Source organism: Saimiri boliviensis, chromosome 6 (genome assembly GCF_048565385.1).
Source record: "Saimiri boliviensis isolate mSaiBol1 chromosome 6, mSaiBol1.pri, whole genome shotgun sequence".
NCBI classification, from domain to species: Eukaryota; Metazoa; Chordata; class Mammalia; order Primates; family Cebidae; genus Saimiri; species Saimiri boliviensis.
This window is the reverse complement of record NC_133454.1, coordinates 125,327,637-125,350,255: the sequence shown is the minus strand read 5'-3', so window position 1 is coordinate 125,350,255 and position 22,619 is coordinate 125,327,637. Positions and strand designations below refer to the sequence as shown.

The 22,619-nt window shown below is 57.1% G+C and overlaps 2 protein-coding genes across 7 annotated transcripts; one reads left to right on the top strand and one right to left on the bottom strand.

The window, feature by feature from the left end:
• The first annotated feature begins 7,516 nt into the window (after positions 1–7,516).
• EFEMP2 (EGF containing fibulin extracellular matrix protein 2) lies at positions 7,517–14,197 on the top strand. The gene is made up of 11 exons (XM_010348334.3): positions 7,517–7,680; positions 7,986–8,103; positions 8,326–8,374; positions 8,965–9,171; positions 9,668–9,790; positions 10,075–10,191; positions 10,337–10,456; positions 11,669–11,788; positions 11,876–12,002; positions 12,268–12,463; positions 13,559–14,197. Exons 2-11 carry the CDS (start codon positions 7,993–7,995, stop codon positions 13,718–13,720), a joined length of 1,332 nt encoding a protein of 443 aa, XP_010346636.1. The 5' UTR covers positions 7,517–7,680; positions 7,986–7,992; the 3' UTR covers positions 13,721–14,197.
• A 1-nt stretch (position 14,198) lies between these two features.
• MUS81 (MUS81 structure-specific endonuclease subunit) lies at positions 14,199–22,611 on the bottom strand. Of its 6 annotated transcripts, none has more exons than XM_010348338.3 (16): positions 19,741–22,611; positions 19,526–19,655; positions 19,193–19,278; positions 18,570–18,668; positions 18,340–18,408; positions 18,091–18,176; positions 17,384–17,524; positions 17,106–17,198; positions 16,946–17,025; positions 16,694–16,794; positions 15,978–16,094; positions 15,784–15,879; positions 15,487–15,615; positions 15,309–15,412; positions 14,752–14,835; positions 14,199–14,662 (listed from the first exon to the last, which is right to left on the bottom strand). In XM_010348338.3, exons 1-16 carry the CDS (start codon positions 19,873–19,875, stop codon positions 14,596–14,598), a joined length of 1,617 nt encoding a protein of 538 aa, XP_010346640.3. In that variant the 5' UTR covers positions 19,876–22,611; the 3' UTR covers positions 14,199–14,595. The 6 variants fall into 6 exon arrangements, with proteins under 6 accessions (XP_010346640.3, XP_010346641.3, XP_074257818.1 ...); XM_010348339.3 differs by having other exon boundaries at positions 16,694–16,791; XM_074401717.1 differs by having other exon boundaries at positions 16,882–17,003.
• Positions 22,612–22,619: the final 8 nt, after the last annotated feature.

The window sequence follows — 22,619 nt, the reverse complement described above, 5'->3', positions numbered from 1 at the left end:
GCGGGCTGGAGAAACCACGAGGGGGAAGCCAGGCTGGGGGGTGGGCAGACCCTTAGAGCGCATGAGTTGCTCAGGCCTTCAGGCTTTCAGTCCTCTGCCTCTCTGCTCCCCACCCCACTTCTTTTTCTTATTCTTTTTTTTTTTTTTTTTAGAGAAAGAGAGTGAGAGAGAAAGTCAAAGAGAGAGAGTCAGAGAGTGAGAAAGAGAGAGAGTCAGAGAGAGTGAGAAAGAGAGAGTGAGAAAGAGAGTCAGAGAGAGTGAGAAAGAGAGTCAGAGAGTGAGTCAGAGAGAGTGAGAAAGAGAGAGAATGAGAAAGAGAGAGTGAGAGAGTCAGAGAGAGTGAGAAAGAGAGAAAGAAAGAAAGTCAGACACAGAGAATCAGAGAGAGAGAACGAGAGACAGAAGTGGTAAACTCTTTTTCTTATTTTTTCTTATTTATTTATTTATTTTTGACAGTGTCTTCCTCTGCCTGTCGTCCAGGCTAGAGTGCGATGGCACAATCTCGGCTCACTATAACCTCCACCTCTGGGGTTCAAGCGATTCTCCTGCCTCAGCCTCCTGTCTAAGTAGCTGGCACTACAGGCTCATGCCAACACACCTGGTTAATTTTTGTATTTTTAGTAGAGATGGGTTTTCACCATGTTGGCCAGACTGGTCTCAATCTCCAGATCTCGTGATCCACCCGCCTCAGCCTCCCAAAATGCTGGGATTACAGGTGTGAGCCACCACACCCAGTCCATTCCTTTTCCTTTATTCAGCACAGGCTCTAGGCCCACACTGTTCTGGGCAATTCTACGGCTACAGAGATGGATCTGTCCTTAAGGAGACGAGGGTGAGACAGATGCTAAGTGGGCAGTGACAATATATAGACATCAGTGGGGATCTCAGCAGGCAACCAACGGGAGCCACAGGCCGCTGACGATCGGGCGGGGATGGAGGGAACCACTATAGAACCACTTTTTTTTTTTTTTTTTTTTTTTGAGACGGAGTTTCGCTCTTGTTACCCAGGCTGGAGTGCAATGGCGCGATCTCGGCTCACCGCAACCTCCGCCTCCTGGGTTCAGGCAATTCTCCTGCTTCAGCCTCCTGAGTAGCTGGGATTACAGGCACGTGCCACCATGCCCAGCTAATTTTTTGTATTTTTAGTAGAGACTGGGTTTCACCATGTTGACCAGGATGGTCTCAATCTGTCGACCTCGTGATCCACCCGCCTCGGCCTCCCAAAGTGCTGGGATTACAGGCTTGAGCCACCGCGCCCGGCAGAACCACTTTTTTTTTTTTTGAGATGAAGTTTTGCTTTCGCCCAGGCTGGAGTGCAATGGTATGATCTCGGCGCTCTGAAACCTATGCCTCCTGGTTTCAAGCAATTCTGCCTCAGCCTTCTGAGTAGCTGGGACTACAGGGGTGCACCATCATGCCCAGCTAACTTTGGTATTTACAGTAGAGACGGGGTGTCACCATGTTGGTCAGGCTGGTCTCGAACTCCTGACCTCAGGTGATCCACCCACCTCGCCCTCCCAAAGTTCTGGGATAACAGGTGTGAGCCATGTGCCTGACCAAGGGAACCACTGTTACTTATCATCCTACAAAGCTCAGTCAGGTCAAGGGCCGTCTCTTTCTTTCTTTCTTTTCTTTTCAAGAAGGGGTTTCACCATGTTGGTCAGGCTAGTCTTGAACTCCTGACCTCAGGTGATCTGCCTGCCTTGGCCTCCAAAGTGCTTGGATTACAGGCCTGAGCCACCACGCCCAGCCCAGGGCTGTCTCTTTCAAGAAGACTTCCCTGCTTCCCCAACCTCTGGCAGAAGCTTTGTAGCCCCTTGAGTCCAGCTGCACCTGTGCCCATTGGGCATCTGCCTCCAGCCACACCAGAAGTGTCTGGTTCACTTGTGTCCTCATCGTCCAGTACAGGGCTAGGCATGAGGCAGGCTCACTAGGTGTTTGTTGACTGAACAATTGATCATCATGAGTTTTTTTTTTTTTTTTTTTTTTTTTTTGAGACAGAGTTGTTCTGTCACCAGGCGCCAGGCTGGAGTGCAGTGGTGCAATCTCGGCTCACCACAGCTTCCTCCTCCTGGGTTCAAGCGATTCTCCTGCCTCAGCCTCCCAAGTAGCTGGGACTACAGGCGCACGTCACCACGCCCAGCTAATTTTTGTATTTTTTTAGTAGAGACGGGGTTTCAACATGGTCTCCATCTCTTGACCTTGTGATCCACCCACCTCGGCCTCCCAAAGTGTTGGGATTACAGGCGTGAGCCACCGCGTCCAGCCTCATCATGAGTTTTAAACCGGAAAGCAGGCCGGGCACGGTGCCTCACGCCTGTAATCCCAGCACTTTGGGAGGCCGAGGTAGGAGAATCATTTGAGCACAGGAGTTGGAGATCAACCTGGGCAACAGAGCAAGGCCCCGTCTCTACTAAAAATAAAAAAAATTAGCCAAGCCTGGTGGTGCGCTCCTGTAGTCCCAGCTACTGCGAAAGCTGAGGCCAGCGGGATTGCTTGAGCCTGGAAGATTAAGGCTGCAGTGAGCTATGATCATGCCACTGCACTCCAGCCTGGGTCCAAGACCCTGTGTCAAAAACACAAAACCAGACCAGTCACAGTGGCTCGCGCCTGTAATCCCAGCACTTCGGGAGGCCGAGACAGGTGGATCATCAGAGGTCAGGAATTCAAGACCAGCCTGGCCAACATGGTGAAACCCCGTCTCTATTAACAATAAAAAAACAAACAAACAAACAACAACAAAAAAAAAAACAGCTGGGCATGGTGGCAGGTCCCTGTAATCCCAGCTACTCGGGAGGCTGAGGCAGGAGAATCACTTGAACCCAGGAGGCTCAGGTTGCAGTGAGCCGAGATTGCCCCACTGCACTCCACCCTGGACGATAAGAGCAAAACTCCATCTTAAAAACAAAAACAGGCCGGGCGCGGTGGCTCAAGCCTGTAATCCCAGCACTTTGGGAGGCCAAGGCGGGTGGATCACGAGGTCAAGAGATCGAGACCATCCTGGTCAATATGGTGAAACCCCGTCTCTACTAAAAATACAAAAAATTAGCTGGGCATGGTGGCACGTGCCTGTAATCCGAGCTACTCAGGAGGCTGAGGCAGGAGAATTGCCTGAACCCAGGAGGCGGAGGTTGCGGTGAGCCGAGATCGCGCCATTGCACTCCAGCCTGGGTAACAAGAGCGAAACTCCGTCTCAGAAAAAAAAAAAAAAAAAAAAAAAAACAAAAAAACCCCAGGAAATTGTAGAGTTCAGGAGCAGCAAGTGGCAGCTAGTGCCTCCCGCTCCTCATCCCTCGCACGGTCTAGGGATGTGGATGAGGGGGCTGAGGAGCCAGAAAGATAACAGGGTGAGCATCACAGACAGAGGGAGGTCAAAACCTGACTTGTGAGGTCAAGGGCTGGGCAGCGGCATTAACACTCATTCCTGCTGCCTTTGTTCTAAGTGGGTCCTTGGGCTGGGGACCTCCCCTATAGGCCTCCAAGCTGAGAACTGGTGACCAAGAGACGGATGTGAGAAGCTGGCTTTCTAGGGTTCCATGGGGTGGGAGACAGAGGACAACTCTGATCCTGGGATTTATTCACTCATGTGCTCACTACCTCATTTATTTATTAGGAGTCCTCCAGAGTCTTGAGGCTCCACTTTGTCACCCTGCCCTCGGAATAAGCCAAGGGGCCTCTCTATTTGAAAAACGTGGTGCTGCCTTTATTGAAAGGCCGTGGACAGACCATCCACAGGGTGGTTCCTGGCCCTGTGGTTCCAGAGCCCAGTTATGGGCCCCAGCCAGTCTTGTCCTGTGTGTGGCTGATGGTTAAGGCTCCATGTCAGCCCTCAGAGACGGAGGTCCCAGCGTGGGCCTCTTGTGGTGGAAGAGGATGGTAGGAGGCCAAGGGGAAAAGGGACTGTAGGTATGGGACTCAGTGGCCTTCCTCTTTGATCCTTTTCTTCCTTCCCTTGATCGAGAGCTCCCCAAAGCCAGGAGGTTGGGGTCTGGTTTTGGTCAGTGCTGTGTCCCTGGTGCCTAGCACAGCATCTGATTCACAGTGGCCACTCAGTAAACGTTTGTTGAGTGAATCAGTGAACTTCGTCCACCTGCTCACTCATTTGTTCATTCACCTGCCTACCCTGCAGATCCCGGCTGGCACTCAGTAAGGGCTGGGCCATGGGTAAGGGGCCTCACTGCCTGAGACGAGCTCACTGCTTGGTAGAAGAGAGACACTGATCCAGTGGTATCTGGGACCTTGAAAGGGACCCAATGCAGAGCGGGTGAAGGCAGGGAATGTCACCGGGGTTGCAGAGGCTGGGGGAGGAATCCTGAGGAGGCAGCTCCAAATGGGAGGCTGACTCGGGCCAGATGGTGCAAAGATGGCATTTCAGGTCCAGGTTGTGTGGCAGCTGTGCATTACATCATCCCCCCTGGGCCTCAGCTCTTCATCTCTAATTGACAATGACAATTCTCAGGCTGAGGCTTGAGTGGAATGATAGTGGAGCACACACCACTGTGACTAGCACGGAGGGAGTAGGTGTTCGCAGGGTGGGTCCTTAATGCTCTAATACGGGGCAAAGAGGGTCATGAAGCCTGTGAGGCTTGAGTGCATGTCCATCGTTACTACTCTGGCTGCACCCGGGACAAGTCTCAGCTTCCCTGCCTGTGAAATGGAGTGGTAGCGGCACTCCTTTCCTGCCTTGTGTGTGTGTGTGTGTGTGTGTGTGTGTTTGAGACAGGGTCTTGCTCTGTCACCCAGGCTGGAGTGTAGTGCCACAATCTCTGCTTACTGCAACCTCCACCTCTCAGGTTCAACTGATTCTCTTGCCTCAGACTCCTGAGTAGCTGAGACAACAGGCATTCACCACCACACCCAGCTAATTTTTGTGTTTTTAGTAAAGACGGGGTTTCGCCATGTTGGGCAGGCTGGTCTCAAATTCCTGACCTCAGGTGATCCACCCACCCTGGCCTCCTAAAGTGCTGGGATTACAGGTGTGTGCCTGGCCTCTTGTGGTATTTACATACTATAAAATTCACCTTTTGGAAGTGTGCAATTCAGTGAGTTTTAGTATATGTGTGTGACCATCACTACTAATTTTAGAACATTTTCATTATCTCAAAAGAAATCTCAGACCCATTAGCAGTCACTCCCCATTTCCCACCTTCCTCTGGCAACCATTAATCTACTTTCTGTCTTTCTGGGTTTGCCTATTCTGGTTATTTCACATAAATGGAATATGTGGCTTTTTGTGTCTGGCTTCTTTCACTTCACATATTTTCAAGAATTCACCTGTATTGCAGCATGCCTCTGTACTTCTGTTTCTTTTTATGGCTGAATAATGTTCCACTCTATGGATGTACTGCATCTTATTACTCATCAGGTGACAGACTTTTGACTGTTTCTGCATTTGGCTCTTATAAACAGTGCTGCTATAAACATGTACAGATTTTTGTGTGTGTACATACCTTTTTTTTTTTTTTTTTAAGAGACAGGGTTTCACCATGTTGGTCAGGCTGCTCTCGAACTCCTGACCTCAGGTGATTCGCCTGCCTCAGCCTCCCAAAGTGCTGGGATTACAGGCGTGAACCACTGCGCCCGGCTGTACATATCTTTTTAATTATCCTAGGTATGTATACCCAGGAATGAGATTGCCGGGTCATGTGACAACATTTTGAGGAACTGCCAGACCCTTTTCCAAAGCCACTGCACTAGCTTACTTTCCCACCAACGGTGCATGAGAGCTCCATTTCTCCATATGTTTGTTAACACTTGTTATTGTCTGTCTTCTCGTTTTAAAGAGCTATTAATATTATTATTAGTAGTAACAGTATTTTGAGACGGAGTTTTGCTCTTGTTGCCCAGGCTAGAGTGCAGTGGAGCAATCTTGGCTCACTGCAACCTCCACCTCCCAGGTTCAAGCGATTCTCCTGCCCCAGCCTACTGAATAGCTGGGATAACGGGGGGGGGGGGGGGGGGGGGGGCGCCACCACGCCTGGCTAATTTTGTATTTTTAGTAGAGACAGGATTTCTCCATGTTGGTCAAGCTGGTCTCAAACTCCCGACATCAGGTGATTCACCACCCTCAGCCTCCCAAAGTGCCTGAATTACAGGCGTGAGCCAATTTGCCCGGCCTTATTATTTTTTAAGCTGGAGTCTCACTCTGTCACCCAGGCTGGAGTGCACTGGTGTGATTTGGGCTCACTGCAACCTTCATCTCCCGGGTTCAAGCGATTCTTCTGGCTCCTGAGTAGTTGCGACTACAGGCGCCACGACCCCTGGCTAATTTTTGTATTTTTAGTAGAGACCGGGTTTCACCATGTTGTTCAGACTGGTCTCGAAGTCCTGACCTCAAGTGATCCACCTGTCCCGGCCTCCCAAAGTGCTGAGATTACAGGCGTGAGCCACTGCGCCCGGCCCCTTAAAGAGCTATTATTTAACCCCCTGGGCCCAGCGGCTGGGAAGGATGATGGTGGCAGAGTGGCGAGGAGGGGGCACTGCGCAGTTCACCTGAACCCCAGGCGCTCACCTCGGCACCCACCAGCAAGTCCCCTCCTGGGCAGGCTCCCTTCCCGGGATCACGTTGAGGGCAACTGCGGGGATTAGCGTGGATGGGAAGGGGAAAGTAAGGGCGAGTCCCCAGGCTGGGGATCCCCCGGACACGCATTGCCTTCCTGCCTGGCCCCGCCCAGAGACGTGGGCAAACGGTGACCACGCCCCTTCCTGGGAGCCAGCCCCGCCCAGGCTCCGCCCCCAGGATCACGCCCCTACTTGGGGCGGAGGCGGAAACCGGGCGGGGGCAGGTGGGAGGAGGTCGGGGAGGTGCGTGGGCACCCGACCCTGGCCTCCTGCATGTCCAACATCGGCCCTGCCCTCCTTCTCAGGGGCTTCCATTCATTTTGTGCCAAAAGGGAACTGGCGCCCCCGCCCCAAAACTTGTAGCTTTGTGGGTGGAGGGTGTGGGGAAGGCAGTGCGCAGTGAACGGACCACCGGAGTGAAGACGGTCCCCGGGATGGAGGGCAGGAGGGAGCGAGAAGGACAGTTCTGCTCCTGGGAGCCTCTGGTTCCTGGGCAAGGGTCTAGGGACGCTGGATGAAGTTTTAAGATCTTTTAGAATGACGGTCTGGGGCAGAGAATAAAATTCTTCAGGGAGGAGATTGAGGGTCTGTCTGGAGGACTGGTTAGGTGGGCTGTAGGTACCAAGGGCGATCTCAGGAGGCGCAGAATGTGAATCTGAGGGCTCCGAGATTACGGTGTGGGTGCACAGGATGGAATTCTGGGGGTGCAGATTAGGTAGGATCTAGGTGCGCAGGATGACATTTTTGGTGAGCATCTAGGGGACCCCGGGTGAGTCTGGGGTCCTGGCATCAAGGTCGAGCGCTGGGGGACCCTGGACTGGCCCCGAGAGGAGGCTCCGGGCGGCGCCGCAGGGGGCCGGGTGGGGGCCTGTGGCTGGCCGGGGGCGGAGAAGCCGGGGGTCGGGGTCCCTCCCCCTGGCGCGGGCTCAGGAATCCGCCGAAGGGCGGGCGGAGACGCCGGGGTGGGCCGCGCCGCGGCAAGCGGGCGGGCGGGCGGGGGCGCTTCCTGGGGCCGCGCGTCCAGGGAGCTGTGCCGTCCGCCCGTCCGTCTGCCCGCAGGCATTGCCGGAGCCAACCGAGCCGCCAGAGCCTTGGGCCGCGGGGGCGTCGCGGGCCCAAGTGAGTGGCCATGGCCGTCTGTGGGGGAGGGCGCAGGCCGGAGTTTTGGCCGAGTCCGCGGCGCGTAGCGTCCAGAGGCCAGCGTTCCTCGGCCTTCTCCGCAGGGGCAGGGGGCGGGGGCGGGGTGGCTGGGGTGAGTGGGCCCGGGACCTGGGGCTGCGAGAGGAGTCGGCCCCCAGCCCTTGGAGGCCCCGGGGCCCAAGCACGGTCCTGAGCAGGCCACGGCGGGGGCTGGGCTCGGGCTCCGGTACAGGGAGTGGGGGTGCCGCCGCAGAGGCCCCTGACCCGTGTCCACCGCTTCGCAGCCCCAGGATGCTCCCCTGCGCCTCCTGCCTCCCGGGGTCTCTACTGCTCTGGGCACTGCTGCTGCTGCTCTCCGGGCCAGCGTCTCCTCAGGATTCCGAAGAGCCCGACAGCTACACGGTGGGGACAGTGGAGGCCGCTGGCCTGGGACGGGATGGGCAGAGAGGAAGAGACTGGGACCCCGGAGTGTCTACTGTCGGGGAAGAGTCTCCCTCCCCTGGCTGGTGGAGGGCTGGGGGCCATTGTTGGAGCGGGTGGAGGGTGGCCAGGCTCAGGCCCTAGTCTTGGCTGGCCAGTTGAAGATCTGAGGGTGACCACTGGCCACTTCTGCTTCCCTTCCAGGAATGCACAGATGGCTATGAGTGGGACCCAGACAGCCAGCACTGCCGGGGTGTGTGTGCCTGGGGGACCAAACACCCCCAGGAACGGGGAAAGGGATTGATAGCTGCTTTCCAAGGGACAGCCTCACCTCCAAGAGCTGCAGCAGCCGGTCCTGTGCCCAGCTCTGCTGCACCGAGGCCAGCCCTGGTTCTCTGGAGGCCAGTTCAGCTAGGGGTGGCCTCACCCTCTCCCAGAAACCCAGGAAACCTTGCCCCTGTCCCTCAGAGGAGCTGGATCCTGTACGCCTTCTCTGAACTACTCTCCTGACCCAGCTCTTTGTCTCATCACAACCTGGGAGGGCAGTGTCCCCAGGGGTGGGTAAGGAGGGCCCCCTCTTGGGCTGAGCTAGGGCCAGGGCTGTGGGGAGGGATAGAGACCCACTTGCAGGCCAGAAATGAGGGCAACAGTGGGAACTGCCGCCCTGGCCGACCCTGGGGAGGGGTCCTGGGCAGGCAGCCTCAGCTTGCCGAGTAGAGTGGGAAGGCTTTGCTGGGGCCACGCATCTCAACATCTCAGAGAAAGCCAAGCTGGGCTCCTGCCTCCACTCCCTCCAGGGCCAGCCCAGGAGATGAGCTGTGCCCAGCAGGCCCCTTTCTGCAGATGTCAACGAGTGTCTGACCATCCCTGAGGCCTGCAAGGGGGAAATGAAGTGCATCAACCACTACGGGGGCTACTTGTGCCTACCCCGCTCCGCTGCCGTCATCAACGACCTACACGGCGAGGGACCCCCGCCACCAGTGCCTCCTGCTCAACACCCCAACCCCTGCCCACCAGGCTATGAGCCCGACGATCAGGAAAGCTGTGTGGGTGAGTGGGGCCTGCTCTGGTGCCTGGCTTCCAGTCCTCTCACCAAGCTTCTTAAACTCAGACCTCATGTTCCTCCCTGGCTCAAAAGGGCCACTAGTGATGTCCACACCCTCATCCAGACACTCAGGTTGTTTGGGACCTGCCACAGGTGCCCCCAGCTCATGTGCCACTGTTAAATCCAGCTCCGGGCCTCTCCCCTCAGTTGCTGCAGAGACACTGCAGGAACTCTGTCTTCCAGTGTCTGTTCCCTGGGAGCCTCGGGCCTTGGAGGAAGGAGGGTGCAGGAATCAGTCTTGCTGGGGGTGTGTGGACAGGACCTTATCCCCATGCAACCCCCAACACGCGGTGTTGGAGGTTAGGGTGCCTTTCCCGTTGCCTCTTGGGTACTGAACTCTTCCGTGTGCTGCTGAGAGGACTGAATCCAAGTGTGGGATCTATCTGTCATACTGGGTGGTGTGCAGGATCCCAGGTGGGGGCTCAGTGGTGTCTCTCACAGATGTGGATGAGTGTGCCCAGGCCCTGCACGACTGTCGCCCCAGCCAGGACTGCCATAACTTGCCTGGCTCCTATCAGTGCACCTGCCCTGATGGTTACCGCAAGATCGGGCCCGAGTGTGTGGGTGAGTCCAGGGAGCGGCTTCTCTAGTCCCGGCTCTGTGCCCCTGGTCTGGCCCTTGCCCTAGCACCTGACCCCCATTCAACCCAGGCTTCCCCCCACCCCTGTCACCTCTACCCTCCTGTCATCAGACACAGAGGATTGTATGGGGGTGTGTTTGGGGGGTGTCCTGGCTGACCCTGCCCAATTCAGCTCCCTGGACACAGGCAGGATCATGGGTGGTGAAGCCTTGAGTCCCAGCCAGCTTGGGCCCACCTGCTCTCTGCCCTCTTTCTGCCTCTATCCCAGACATAGATGAGTGCCGCTACCGCTACTGCCAGCACCGCTGTGTGAACCTGCCTGGCTCTTTCCGCTGCCAGTGCGAGCCGGGCTTCCAGCTGGGACCTAACAACCGCTCCTGTGTGGGTGAGGCTGGGCCGGGCCAGGCTCCTGGGTCCTGCGCAGGGAGGTGTGAGATGGGGGTGCTCCCTCCTTGACCAGCCCAGGTAGAGTGGGAGCTCTGGGCCGCTCCTCGGCTTTCACAACCTTCTGTTTCTCCTGGCACCCCCAGATGTGAACGAGTGTGACATGGGGGCCCCATGTGAGCAGCGCTGCTTCAACTCCTACGGGACCTTCCTGTGTCGCTGCCACCAGGGCTATGAGCTGCACCGAGATGGCTTCTCCTGCAGCGGTGAGGGCTGTACGCCTGCTGTGTGCTCCTCTGTGGGTCCCCAGGCCCTACCTGTGCTGTGCCTCCTGCCACACAGTCTCCATCTGAGGCCTCCGAGTCGAGTCACTGTGCATCCAGCTGCCTCCTGGGTACTCCACCCTGCTGGCTGTGGAGCACTGCCAGGCTGGTGGGAAGGCACAGGGAGAGGCAGCGAGGTCCCTACTGAAGCCCACTGGGAGAACAGATGTGGGCGCCACTCTTCCCTCGTGTCAGGCTCACCTGCATTTGAATTTTGCAGTAGGACAAGTCACTCTTCTCCAAGCCTGTTTCTTCTATAAAATGGAGTGTCTTGAGGGTTAGATGAGCCAGTGTGATAGAGGGGCTCCAGCAAGTCTCAAGCCGCAGTGCTTGAAAGTGAATGAACTGCCACTTAATGAGACCCTCCCCTCTCGGTGTATTCCCTGACATACTTGGCCTCCTTCCTCTCAAGAATCCTAGGAGGTATGGTTTTTTTCCTTCCTCTACAAAATGAGGACATTAATATCTCCCTCCACATTTGTTGGGAGGATTACATAAAAATAAGCACAAAATCCTGGGTAAATGGTGACTTTCATTATTCAGCTAAGAGAAGTTAATGACCTGACCAAGTTGATACACCCAGGATGAGATGGGGCCAGGGCTCCATCCCAGTCTTCTCTCACCCCGTGAACTGGCATGCACCTTCTATGTTATGCTTTGCTGCGGGATGAGGCATCATTGCTATGTGGCAGCATGAGGGGAACAAGAGAAGGGATATGGTCTGCCCGTGCAGCTCACAGTTGGCTGGAGGTGATCACTGGGTGCTCGGGCTGATTGTGGGCTGCAGGACTTGGGCAGGTTACAGCACAGGCCTGGCCCACACATCTCATCTAGTCTAATCCACCCATTTTACTGATTGGGAAAGTGAGATTCCCCCAAATCAGCTGGTAGGATTCACACCCAAGTCTCTAGATTCCCAGTGCTTTTGTTTAGTGCTTTCTTCCAGTCCTGGGCAGAGAGGTCTGTGAGCTGGGGCAGCCTGTGCAGAGCTTTCTCTGAACCCTCCATCTTCCTGCTGAGCCTTGCAGGACTCGTCTCATCCCCCTGTCTCTGCATTCAGCCTAACATGGGGCTGGGCCCTCTTAGGAAATGTTTGTGGGACTGAATGGTGAGGACTGCCCTTGACCTGGGGTCCCCATCCCCCTGCTTCCTCAGATATTGATGAGTGTAGCTACTCCAGCTACCTCTGCCAGTACCGCTGTGTCAACGAGCCAGGCCGCTTCTCCTGCCACTGCCCACAGGGCTATCAGCTGCTGGCCACACGCCTCTGCCAAGGTACAGGTTACCCGGTGGGATGGGCAGGACAGTGTCAGGAGCTAGCAGCCTGACGCCCTGGATTCCAGCCCCTCTCCCCTGGCACAGACATTGATGAGTGTGAGTCGGGTGCACACCAGTGCTCCGAGGCCCAAACCTGTGTCAACTTCCATGGGGGCTACCGCTGCGTGGACACCAACCGCTGCGTGGAGCCCTATGTCCAGGTCTCTGACAAGTGAGTCATTTCAGTGCCTGGCTCCCACAGAAACTATGTCTCCCAGGGGGCTTTGGGGCTGACTGGCATCTATTTGGGCCAGTGAGTGCCCTTGAGGGCTGATGGGAATTGTAGTCCTCCATGACAACCAGTCACAGGGGTGGGAGGATCCTTTTGGGATTTCTTCCCTTTGTAGGGTAGGTGAAATTGGTGGTGGTGGCAGGGGGGAGGGGGGGGAGGGGACAGGCAAGGACCTCATTTGTGTTCCCCACCTTGGGGTCTCTAGCCGCTGCCTCTGCCCAGCCTCCAACCCTCTGTGTCGAGAGCAACCTTCGTCCATCGTGCACCGCTACATGACCATCACCTCAGAGCGGAGTGTGCCCGCCGACGTGTTCCAGATCCAGGCGACCTCCGTCTACCCTGGCGCCTACAATGCCTTTCAGATCCGTGCGGGAAATTCGCAGGGGGACTTCTACATTAGGGTAAGGCTTCTGCACCCTCAACTGACATGCACTCTAGGAAGCTTTAAGTGGGTACTGGGCCAGGCTATGCCCCGCCTCTCCTCTCAAAGCCCCGTCCCTGGGAGTTGGGGTTTCTGCAGGAAGAGGAGGTATTCAAAATTCTCCTGGTACGGAGAGATGGTTAAATGCAATTCTAACGAAGCACTCGGACCCCGGGGTTTGAATCCCAGTACTGGTTTCCCATATCTAATCTCAATTTCTTCACCCACAAACCAAGGGAATGGTATGTGTAGGGGCCTGGGGTCGGAAAGTCCACTCCTTGCTGGTGGAGCTGTTAAGGTGGGAGGGGCCGGGGATGGGTCACAGTGAGTGGAAACGGCTTGCTCGGGTCTCAGCAGGAGTTTGTCTGGTACCAGCGCTTCTCTTTCTTTTTGAACTTGAATGCTCCAGGCCATTAATGCTCTGGGCACAGAGGCTCAAGCCTATTATCCCAGCACTTTGGGAGGCCAAGGTGGGTGGATCACCTGAGGTCAGAAGTTTGAGACCAGCCTGGCCAACAAGGTGAAGCCCCACCTCTACTACAAATACAAAAATTAGCCAGGCATGGTGGCACGTGCCTGTAATCCCAGCTACTCGGGAGGCTGAGGCAGGAGAATCGCTGGAACCCGGGAGGCGGAGGTTGCAGTGAGCTGAGATTGCACCATTGCACTCCAGCCTGGGGGACAAGAGGGAGACTTCATATCAAAAAAAAAAAAAAAAAAAAAAAGAAAAAGAAAAAAAATCGAATGCTCTGAAGGGAGTCTGCTCACTTTGGGTCACCAAAGATCCCACCACTCCCAAGAGCAACATGTGGCCTTGAATCATCAGTTAGCCTGGGTTAGACAGAACTAGCTGGAAAGGGTGGGAAGAGCCCCAGTGGGAGATTCCTGAGTCGGGGAGCAGAGACGTCAAGGGTGTCAAGGAGCCAGATGACAGCCCGGATGAGAGCCTGGGGTCACAGCCTGGCCAGGGCTGTCTCTCCACCTCACGGCCATGGGGCAGGGAGGCGACACTGGGGCAGAGGCCTAGCACACAGGCTGACACAATAAATATGTCCCCCCACCCACTGCCCTGCAGCAAATCAACAACGTCAGCGCCATGCTGGTCCTCGCCCGGCCGGTGACAGGCCCCCGGGAGTATGTGTTGGACCTGGAGATGGTCACCATGAACTCCCTCATGAGCTACCGGGCCAGCTCTGTACTGAGACTCACCGTCTTCGTGGGGGCCTACACCTTCTGAGGAGGAGGGAGCCACCCACCCGCAGCTCCCCTAGCTGAGGAGCCTGTTGTGAGGGGCAGAATGAGAAAAGCAATAAAGGGAGAAAGAAGGCGTCCTGGTGGCTGAGGTGGGAGGGTCACACTGCAGCAAGCCTCAGGCTGGGGCAGGCTGGCACCTGTGGGGGGCAGGCCAAGTCCACCTAAGTGGGGGGTCTCTGTGTGCTCAGGCCCAGGGGGTCCCATTGACAGGAGCTGGGAGCTCCGTACTACAGGCTTCAGTCACCCCGAGAGCAGAGGAGGTAACTAGGAGGGCGGACTCCAGGCCCTGGCCCCGAGATCTGGACTTGGCTGCTTTGCAGGGGTCCTGAGAAACTCTACTCTGGATAGTGTCAGGAGGCCCTGGGTTCCAGTCCTAACTCTGTCTCAAGCTGTACATTTTGATAAATCCTAGTGGTTCTCTGGGCCTGTTTTTCTATAAAATGAGGCAACTGGACTGTTAGTGGCTTTTGAGCTTTTCTTTTAGAAAATTTTATTTTTATTAATTTTATTTTCCCAGCAAGTTTTATTTATTTTCCCTTTGCACTTCTAAGGAAGTTTTATTTGATAAGGACCAACTGAAGATATGAAGTCGATCCAAAGCTGCAATGCCCCACTGACTCCATCTCCCGGACCAGAGAATCCCAGGTCCTAAGCAGCTTCGTTTAAAAACCACTGGACCAGATGGTATCTCTGGTTCCTGCATATTTCACAAGGCCCCCAGGGCCAGGCATCTCCTGTATAGGACATATGGCTGCAAACACTTAGATTCTAATTGTACCCCAAACGATGCTGGCTGAAAGGCTGATTAGCCTGGGTGGGCAGACAGATGGGAGCTGGGGGCTGCTTCGTGGCATAAGCTCAGGTGAGGGGGCTGTAGCTGCAGTAGAGCTGGGACAAAGTCCTGCTCAGAGCAGGCCCCAGGTTCCTGCAGGATGAGAGGCAGTGAGGGTCACGCCCTGGGCCTAGGGCAGCCCCGGCCCCCCACTCCCTCCAGGTTGTGCCTCTTGTCCTCACCTCTGCAGACGCCCACACTTGATGGTGCTCAGTAGTGTCTCTTGTTCCTTGGGGGTTGCACAGGCATCATAGGCGGCCAGGAGGCTGGGGGGCAGGGGTTTGAGTTTCTGAGGCTGACAGTGGTCCACACCAGGCCAATACCATGAGGGGCCAGGCAGAGGGGTCAGCATGGGATAGAGGATTCAGGCCACTGCCCCACTTCCTGAGGCCAGCACACAAGGCCCCACACCAGCCTGCCTATCCTCCCTCCCTGTGGGAACTCTGAGGCAAAACCAGCAAGGGCTCCAAACTGTCACGCTCACTACCCTTAATGGCTCAGCCCCCTTCTCTAGGGAGCCTCTGCTCCACCAGGTGGGATGTCTCCCTCCCTCCTGTGGCCTCCACTGCCTGGTGTGGGCCTGCTGGCTTCCTCCCCATTTGACCTCCACGAGCACCCTGGACTTCAGCCAGATCTGTCCATCTCTGGGTCTGCACAGCCCATACAAGGCATGGATTAAGGTGAATTCCATGCATGGAGGGCAGGGGCTGAGGACACCTAAGGGCCCTCGGGGGCCTACCTGGCAGGGGTGCTGTATCGATCTACCAGGGCTGCTGCCTTCTCCCCACTCACTCCACGCACCTGCATCAGCTGCCGGGCAAACACTTCTCGCACTGACTGGGCCTGGGTTTGGGGAAGGGCTGGATCAGGGGTGATCTGGGCCAGGCCCTGTCAGGGAAGCAGGGAAGAGGCAGTACCTTGTTCTTGATGGCTCCTGCGTTGAAGTCACTGAAGGTGAGGAGTGAGCAGAGAGGGTTTGGAGAGGGCATGGCCCCTGATTCAGGGTTCCCAGGGGTTCCCCAGGGGCGGCTGCGTAGGGTGTGGCCCTGAGGGAAGAAGGAACTGAGGCCGGGCTGGAGCTCGAAGGGACAACTCCAGCCAGCTCTTGCCCAGTCCTCAGCCTCAGGGGTTCAGCCTGAGAAATGGGGATCTCACCCACCTTGCTTCTCTTGGGGACGCACAGGCAAGGCAAATTCCTTGCGGGCCCTGCTCACCTGGTAGAGTCTCTGCAAGCCCCGTGTCAAGAGGGCCAGGTAGGCGGCTGACTCCTTAATGTCTGCTGTGCGCTTCACAAAAAAGCCATCAATGACCTGGGAAAGAAGACCCAAGAGAGGGAAGGTGGCTCCTGGCCCAGACCATGACTCACAGACCACAGGGCCCCCTGCCTGCCTCTGCCCTCCCAATTCACCTGAGTGTTGGTGACAGCCTGTAGCAGCGTGCTCTCTGGAAGGCTGAGGTTGTGGACTGAGCCATGCTCTTCCACCAGGTATACCCGGCGCTCCAGGCCGCAGCGCTTCAGCCGGAACTGGGGAAGTGGACAGAGTAGGCAGGGAGGGTCCGTCCGGCTGGATGCCCATGTGCCTGGGCATCCATCATGTCACACTCAAAATGGTGCTGTGACCCTGGTCCCAGCAGTTAGCCTCCGAATCCTCCCTGGCCTCTCCCCCTGCCTCAGAGGGGCCTCTGTGGCTTTGTTCGTACTGACACTCTTGCCTAGAAAGCCCTTCCTCCACCTCTGAACACTGCCCATCCTTCAAGCCTGCCCTGGGCCTGTACATGGTCTCTGTGACTATGGGGTCTGCCCAGCAGCAAGTACCAAGGTACAGCGCCTGTATTTCCAGTCCTGGAGAGTTGAGCCTTGTTTATCCAAGACCGAGGAACTGGATACCCAAGGGATCTTTGATCTGCTCCTGAGCTCAGACCAAGAATGCAGGTACCCTGCCTTCCTACTGTGCGCCTGGATGGGCCTGTGGGCGTCTAATCCTGGAGCAGCCATAGGGTGGGTGTGGCTGGAGTCCAAAGGGCTCTGCCTCAAGGAGGCTGCCAGAAGTGCTCCTGGATTGCTCTGGCCTGAAAAGGGGGCCCCAGAGCAGGCAGGGAGCCTGGCAAAGCCAGCGAAGTTACCTTCTGCTCCCGGAAGCGGCCGTCAATGATGCTGCTGCACAGGTCATCCAGCCGCTTGCGCTCCACGACGTGGTCCAGCACCAACTCCGCAGGGCTTGCTGCTGAGGAGCCAGGAAGGGTTCCGTTAGCTTGCCATGCCCCACCCACCAGGCCCTGCCCCTGGCGCTGGCCTGTCCATGGCCCTTCACCTGGATCTCTAGGATTGGTCTCCTGTGCCACCCACACAAAATCCCCAACATGCAGCTTGCGCACCGTGTGGGTCACGTGCAGCCGCTGTAGCTCTCGGAGCAGCTCTGGCCTGTGCCCTGCCCTGGAGTGGCAAGGAAGGAAGCCTAGATCAGGGCAGGGCCGGGCAGTGCCTACCCCCCCCCAGCTTCCTCCGATAGTCTCTGTTTCTCCCCACCTCACTCACCCCCGGGTCTCGCCGGTGTCCACACACAATAGTACCCTGTATTCTCCAGGCCTCAGCTCTAGTGGCGGCTGCTGGACCCCCGCTTCACTGGCACTAAGTGGGGGTGGTGTGTGAGGCCAGAATCCCTCATGCCAGGGCAGTGCCCTGTACCCACACCACCCACCACCCAGCACCTACCACCCACCCACAGCAGGGGGCGGCCACAGCTCAGCTGCAGGGTTTGGCCTCATTTCCCATCCCCTTCTCCCTGTTTTCCTCTCTTTCCCCCTCCTCCTCACAGCTCTGCTGAAGCTGCTCCTGGCACTGCTGTCTCCTCCCCAGGGGGCTCTTCGGGCCTGATGCCCACATTCAGCAAGCTCAGGCCTTCCGATTCAGCCAACTTCTGGGCCAGCTCCAGGCCCTCTGGGGTCAATGAGTACCTGGGAAGCAGAGGGGACAAACACAGCTCTCCCTTTTTCACTCATTCCTGGCAGGCTCTCCTGCCTGCCCCCAGCTGGGCTGGCCTCACTGCCCCCTTGGCGCCCTGCACAAATGACCCCAGTGGCTCCAGCGCCTCCCGGTCTTCTTGGCTTTTAGAGCAGTTCCTTGGACCTGCTCAGTGCCATTCTCAGGTCTGCAATAAGTCAGTCGGGGACCTGATTTCCTTTCTCCCGTCTTTGCTAATGCTGTTTCCTCCTCCTCAGAATACTTATCCTGCATCTCTACCTGCCAAATCCTGAAATGTGTCAAATACCATCTCCTCCGAAAAGGCTTTCTACTCCTTCAAAACCCATGGTGCCCTCCCACTCCCACTGTTGCACGGTTGGACTGTTCTCTCCAGGTACCCTCCAGGTATCCCACAGTGGGAGCTCCTGAGGGAAGGCCCACGTCCCCCAACCTCAACAGCATCAGCTCTGGGAGTTGTTGGGTGATTCTAAGCCCCCATGAAGAAGGTCATGCACGCTCTCCCATCCCTGCCTCCTGTATCTCCTGCAGTTGGCCCCACCTGGCTGGCTGGTGTGTCCTGAGGACCAGGTTCCTGTGGAGGAGGGAGCGGAGGGCTGGCCAGGGTCGAGCTCTCCCAGGGGCTACCTGTGGATCGGAAAAGAGACCCTCAGAGAGCACCTGTTGCCACCATGAGTCCATGTTCCCTGTGTCCCCAGCCATGAGCCATACATGTGCCCATTGCAAGAAAGGGCAGTCTTTGGTGGGCTCCAGAGCTGCTTGGCCTGTCCTCCCTGACCCCTGTGCTCACCTTGGGGGCCTTCTGAGCACACCTCTGCAGCAGCTCCTCCTTGGTTAAGAACTGGTGGCCATTAGGATTCTGAAACCATGGTAGAAGAGACAGGGTAGGCTCAGTGCCAGGGCCCTTCCTCATCCTTCTCAGGTGGCTGGGATAATCTTTGTCTTGTCCTGGCCAGGCATCTCTGGGAACCTCCCACCCCACTGCCTTGGTTCCACCTCCTGGTGTAGCTTAGTGCTCACCAGGTGCTCCTGGTAGAGCAGCAACAGTATTACTCGAGCTCCTGAGTGCCGAGCTGGCCAGTAGCTGCCAGAGCCTCCCACTTTGGGCTGGGCAGGAACCTGAAAGGAACAGAGGAGCTCTGAACATGAAAGCCAGCCAGTCATCTTCCAGTAAGTCCCTGGCAGGGCTGAGGTTTCACAGGCTTCGTGGCACTGGGTAAGTCACTCAGTTGAGTCTCAGTTTCCTTCTCTAAGATGGGCCAGGTGATGCGATGACCCCCTGCAAATCTGGGATGAGACAGTAGGCAGTTTGGGGCAGCTGGTGGGGGTGTATGCCCAGCCTGGCCTCAGGCCTATGACGCGGGGCAGGACAGGAGTGATTAGACAGGAAAACTGAATGACGATGACCCTGTAACTAACTGAGCCGCGCTCCCTAAGTAGCTTGATCATGGAATTCTCTCATTGGCTGTTACCAATATTCCCATTCACAGGTTAAAATACTAAGTATAAAAGAGGTTAAGTCATTTGCCCGAGGCCAGGCATCGCTAGTGAGATTTGGACTCAGGCTTGCCAAATCCCCCAAGCCAGGAAATCATACTCCCGCACTCCCACTTTGCCTTCCACTCCCCTTGCCCCTTGCTCACTGGCATGGAAGAGTCCTGGACTTCTGCAGGTCGCCCCTGCGGTGCTGGCCTGTTCTGTCCAGATGGTGAGCCTGGGGCATGGTCACCTGCGGGAGCAGAAGAGAGTCAACTCCGCAATCCATGGAATCCGACAGCGGCGAGGGTCTGGGATGCAACCTGCTCAGATGGTACGTGAGACCGGTGAGGGTGGCTCAGGGAGCGCCAGCCACTAGCTCGAGGCCGAACAGCAACTTGGACGGGAGTGGGGAGCCTGAAGCCAAGGGATCCCAGGTGAGTACGGAGGCTGCACCTGGGGGAGGCAGGGGATCACCGACCCCTTTCCGAGGCGCTCACCGCCCGATGTTCGGTGCCGCTGCAGCCGCTCGTCCAGCATCCGGCAGAGCCCGTCTCCGAAGTGCTGCAGAATCTTAGCTTCCTTCCCGCTGCGCAGCGGCAGTGGGTACCGCCGGAGGGAGCGCAGCGCCTGGCGGGGCAGGGGTAGGGTACCCGGTCAGGGCAGGCCTTGACCTGGCCAGCAGCTGTTCCCATCGGGCCGCGCAAGGACCCACCTTCTGAAACACGAAGCGCGTGCGGCGCCCGCTGCGGGTCGCCTCGTCCCGCCACTCGGTCAGCCAGCGAACGAAGAGCGGGTTGGGACAGGCAGGCAGCGGGCGCTTCCGACCCAGGCGGACGGGTGCCGCCATGAGCCCGAGGGCGGGTCCTCCGGCGGGACTGGGACGCCGCCAGTTCTGGAGTCGGGATTCGAACACCTGGTCCGGGGCAGGGCGGCAGAAGAGGGGAGCTGAGGGCAGGACCGCTGAGATCACGGGCCCTCCTACGCAAGGGGCACTAACGAGAGAACCTGCCCTCCCGCCCCTGCGCTGCTCCAAGCGGTTGGTGCGCGGGTTGTCTCTAACAATATTTCGCCTCGGCCCCGCTCCGGCCAGGACCTGCCTTAGGGACGCGCTCCACCCCAGCCCCCGGAACCTGGACCTGCTCCTTCCAGTCGCCTCAGATTCGAGAGCGGGGTCATCTTTGTGTAGGTTAGAGGAAGGCGGACAGCGCCCCCTGTGACGGGGGAGGACTGGCTGGGCGGTGCTTAAGGGCCCAACCTGAACTTGGCCGCTCTAAGGTCTCTAAGATTGTCAGTTTCAGCCTGAGCTTGAAGAGGAGGCTGGAGATGGAGACTGGGCTTGAGGAAGAGTCCAGAAGAGGCGGGGGCTGGGAAACAAACGGGTGCAAACATACCGGTGGGAGGGACACCCAGAAAGGGGCGGAGGGGATGAGGCCACAAAGGTAAGGCAGGAGGAGCTGCAGCACCCCTGGAGGAAACGGTGGCCTTCATCCCCGGGGTACAGGGCAGAGTGCGCGGTGGGGAGAAAGTCGGGGACGTGCCGAGAAGGCCCAAAATAGGACATTGGGGGTCGGGGGCCAGAGGCCCTAGTGGAAGGAGAACTGTAAATTAAGAGGTGCCTGGGCACCTTGGCAGTTGGGGAGACCTGAGGTGGTCACGTGGTTGGGTTCGGGGGCGGGGGGAGCAGGCGGCGGGTTAAGACGCCCGAACACAGGTAGACGGGAGAGCACTTCGTCGTTTTTGCGGCCAGTCGGATGTGGGAGACCCTCAGGGAGGTTGCAGATGGAAACCCTACAAAGGGTTTCAACCTGACAATGCCGAAGGACACGTATAGCTGAGTCGGACGCAGGCGACTCGCCAGGGTTTGAAGCAACACCCGGCCTCTAGCTGTTATGCCGGAAGTCGCGAGACGCGGATCTCGAGCCCGCGAGGAAGAGAGAGGTGGGCGCCAGCGCTCCAGGCCCGCCCCTCCGGATTCCGCCAGCCCGCTCCGGCTCCCGCCTCCCTCCCGCCGCGGCCTTATAAGGAGCCCGAAGCCGGCTGTCGGGCTGGCCCCGCCCCCTCGAGTCTCTTTTCCTAATAAGGACATGTAGGGCATCTCGCGGCTAGGGGCGGGCAGGAGCGCGTCTCCAGGGTAACTGCGAAGCCCCGTCCCCCTCCTCGTTGCTCTTGGAAACAAGTCTTAAGACTCGAGAAAGGTGGCGCTAGCCTCGTCTTCAGGCAGGGGCGCTCGCGGGAGATGGGGGTCAAGCTGCAGTCTTCACCTGGTGCGCTGGGAGCCCGGGGTGGCGGGCGGTGCTGTGGAACGTCCCCGACTACAACCCCCGGCATGCTCCGCAAGGTACCCCACTTCCAAACATCGCTCTCCGTTTACCACCTTAATTTCGATTATGGGATGAAGGCCCCCCAGGTCCGTTTCTGGGTTTGACTCCGACTTGTTGGCGACCCAGTCTTCTGTTCCTGAGCGTGAGGCTGTGGTCACTGTTCTAGGACAAGGAAATCATCCCGGAGTCCCCCGCTCGTTTCTTTTTTAAGGGAATATACGACCACAGAACTTGTCTCAGCTTTACAGGTGTTAGAAGAGCAATATGCCTGGCTATAAATTCGAGAGTTGGGTTCAAGTCTGGTTTCGTATCTGTTCCTTTTCACTGGCACGTAAAAGGCACCTAAAGAGGCCTTGAATTGAACGCACAATTCCTCGTCTTTACCCATTATCGCCTCATGACTTTGCCAAACATCTTTAAACAAGAACAGAGCTCTCGCCGGGCGCGGTGGCTCACGCCTGTTATCCCAGCACTTTGGGAGGCCGAGGCGGGCGGACCACAAGGTCAAGAGATCGAGACCATCCTGGTCAACATGGTGAAACCCCGTCTCTACTAAAAATACAAAAAATTAGCTGGGCATGGTGGCGCGTGCCTGTAATCCCAGCTCCTCAGGAGGCTGAGGCAGGAGAATTGCCTGAACCCAGGAGGCGGAGGTTGCGGTGAGCCGAGATCGCGCCATTGCACTCCAGCCTGGGTAACGAGCGAAACTCCATCTCAAAAAAAAAAAAAAAAGAACAGAGCTCTCAGAGATTTCCTTGTAGCCTTTCCCCTGTGCCTTTTTCTCCTATTTTTATTTTACTGACGTTGCACATGGCCTTTTTTCAGAAGACGAGAGTAGCTTTGCACATGCAGAGTACTAGTGTTTGTCGGCCTGACGTCTTCATACTTGTGATTTTCTTTGCTTAAGGACGGGATTCCAGACTAATCAATAGTTGCTTCAATTCAGAAAAGCAAAACCTTAACCTTACTCAAAAATTTCAGACCAAGGAATCCAGATAATATCAGATGGGTCTTAAGAAAGCCTTGATGCTGCGGGATAAAAAGCCGCTTAATCCGGGATCGTTTTCGGGTCATTTTACTGAGCGCCGCCTCGCAGGACTCAGAGCAGTTCCTGTTAAATTGGACCAATGGGCTCGCGCTGCGCTCTGCGGCCCTGCCCGCGGCCCGGGCCTACATTTCCCCGCATGCACTGCGGCGCGGGGCCGGCCGGCGGTAAGACTCCGTTACCCAGCGAGCGCGGCGGCGGCGCAGGGCCCTCGGACTCCATTTC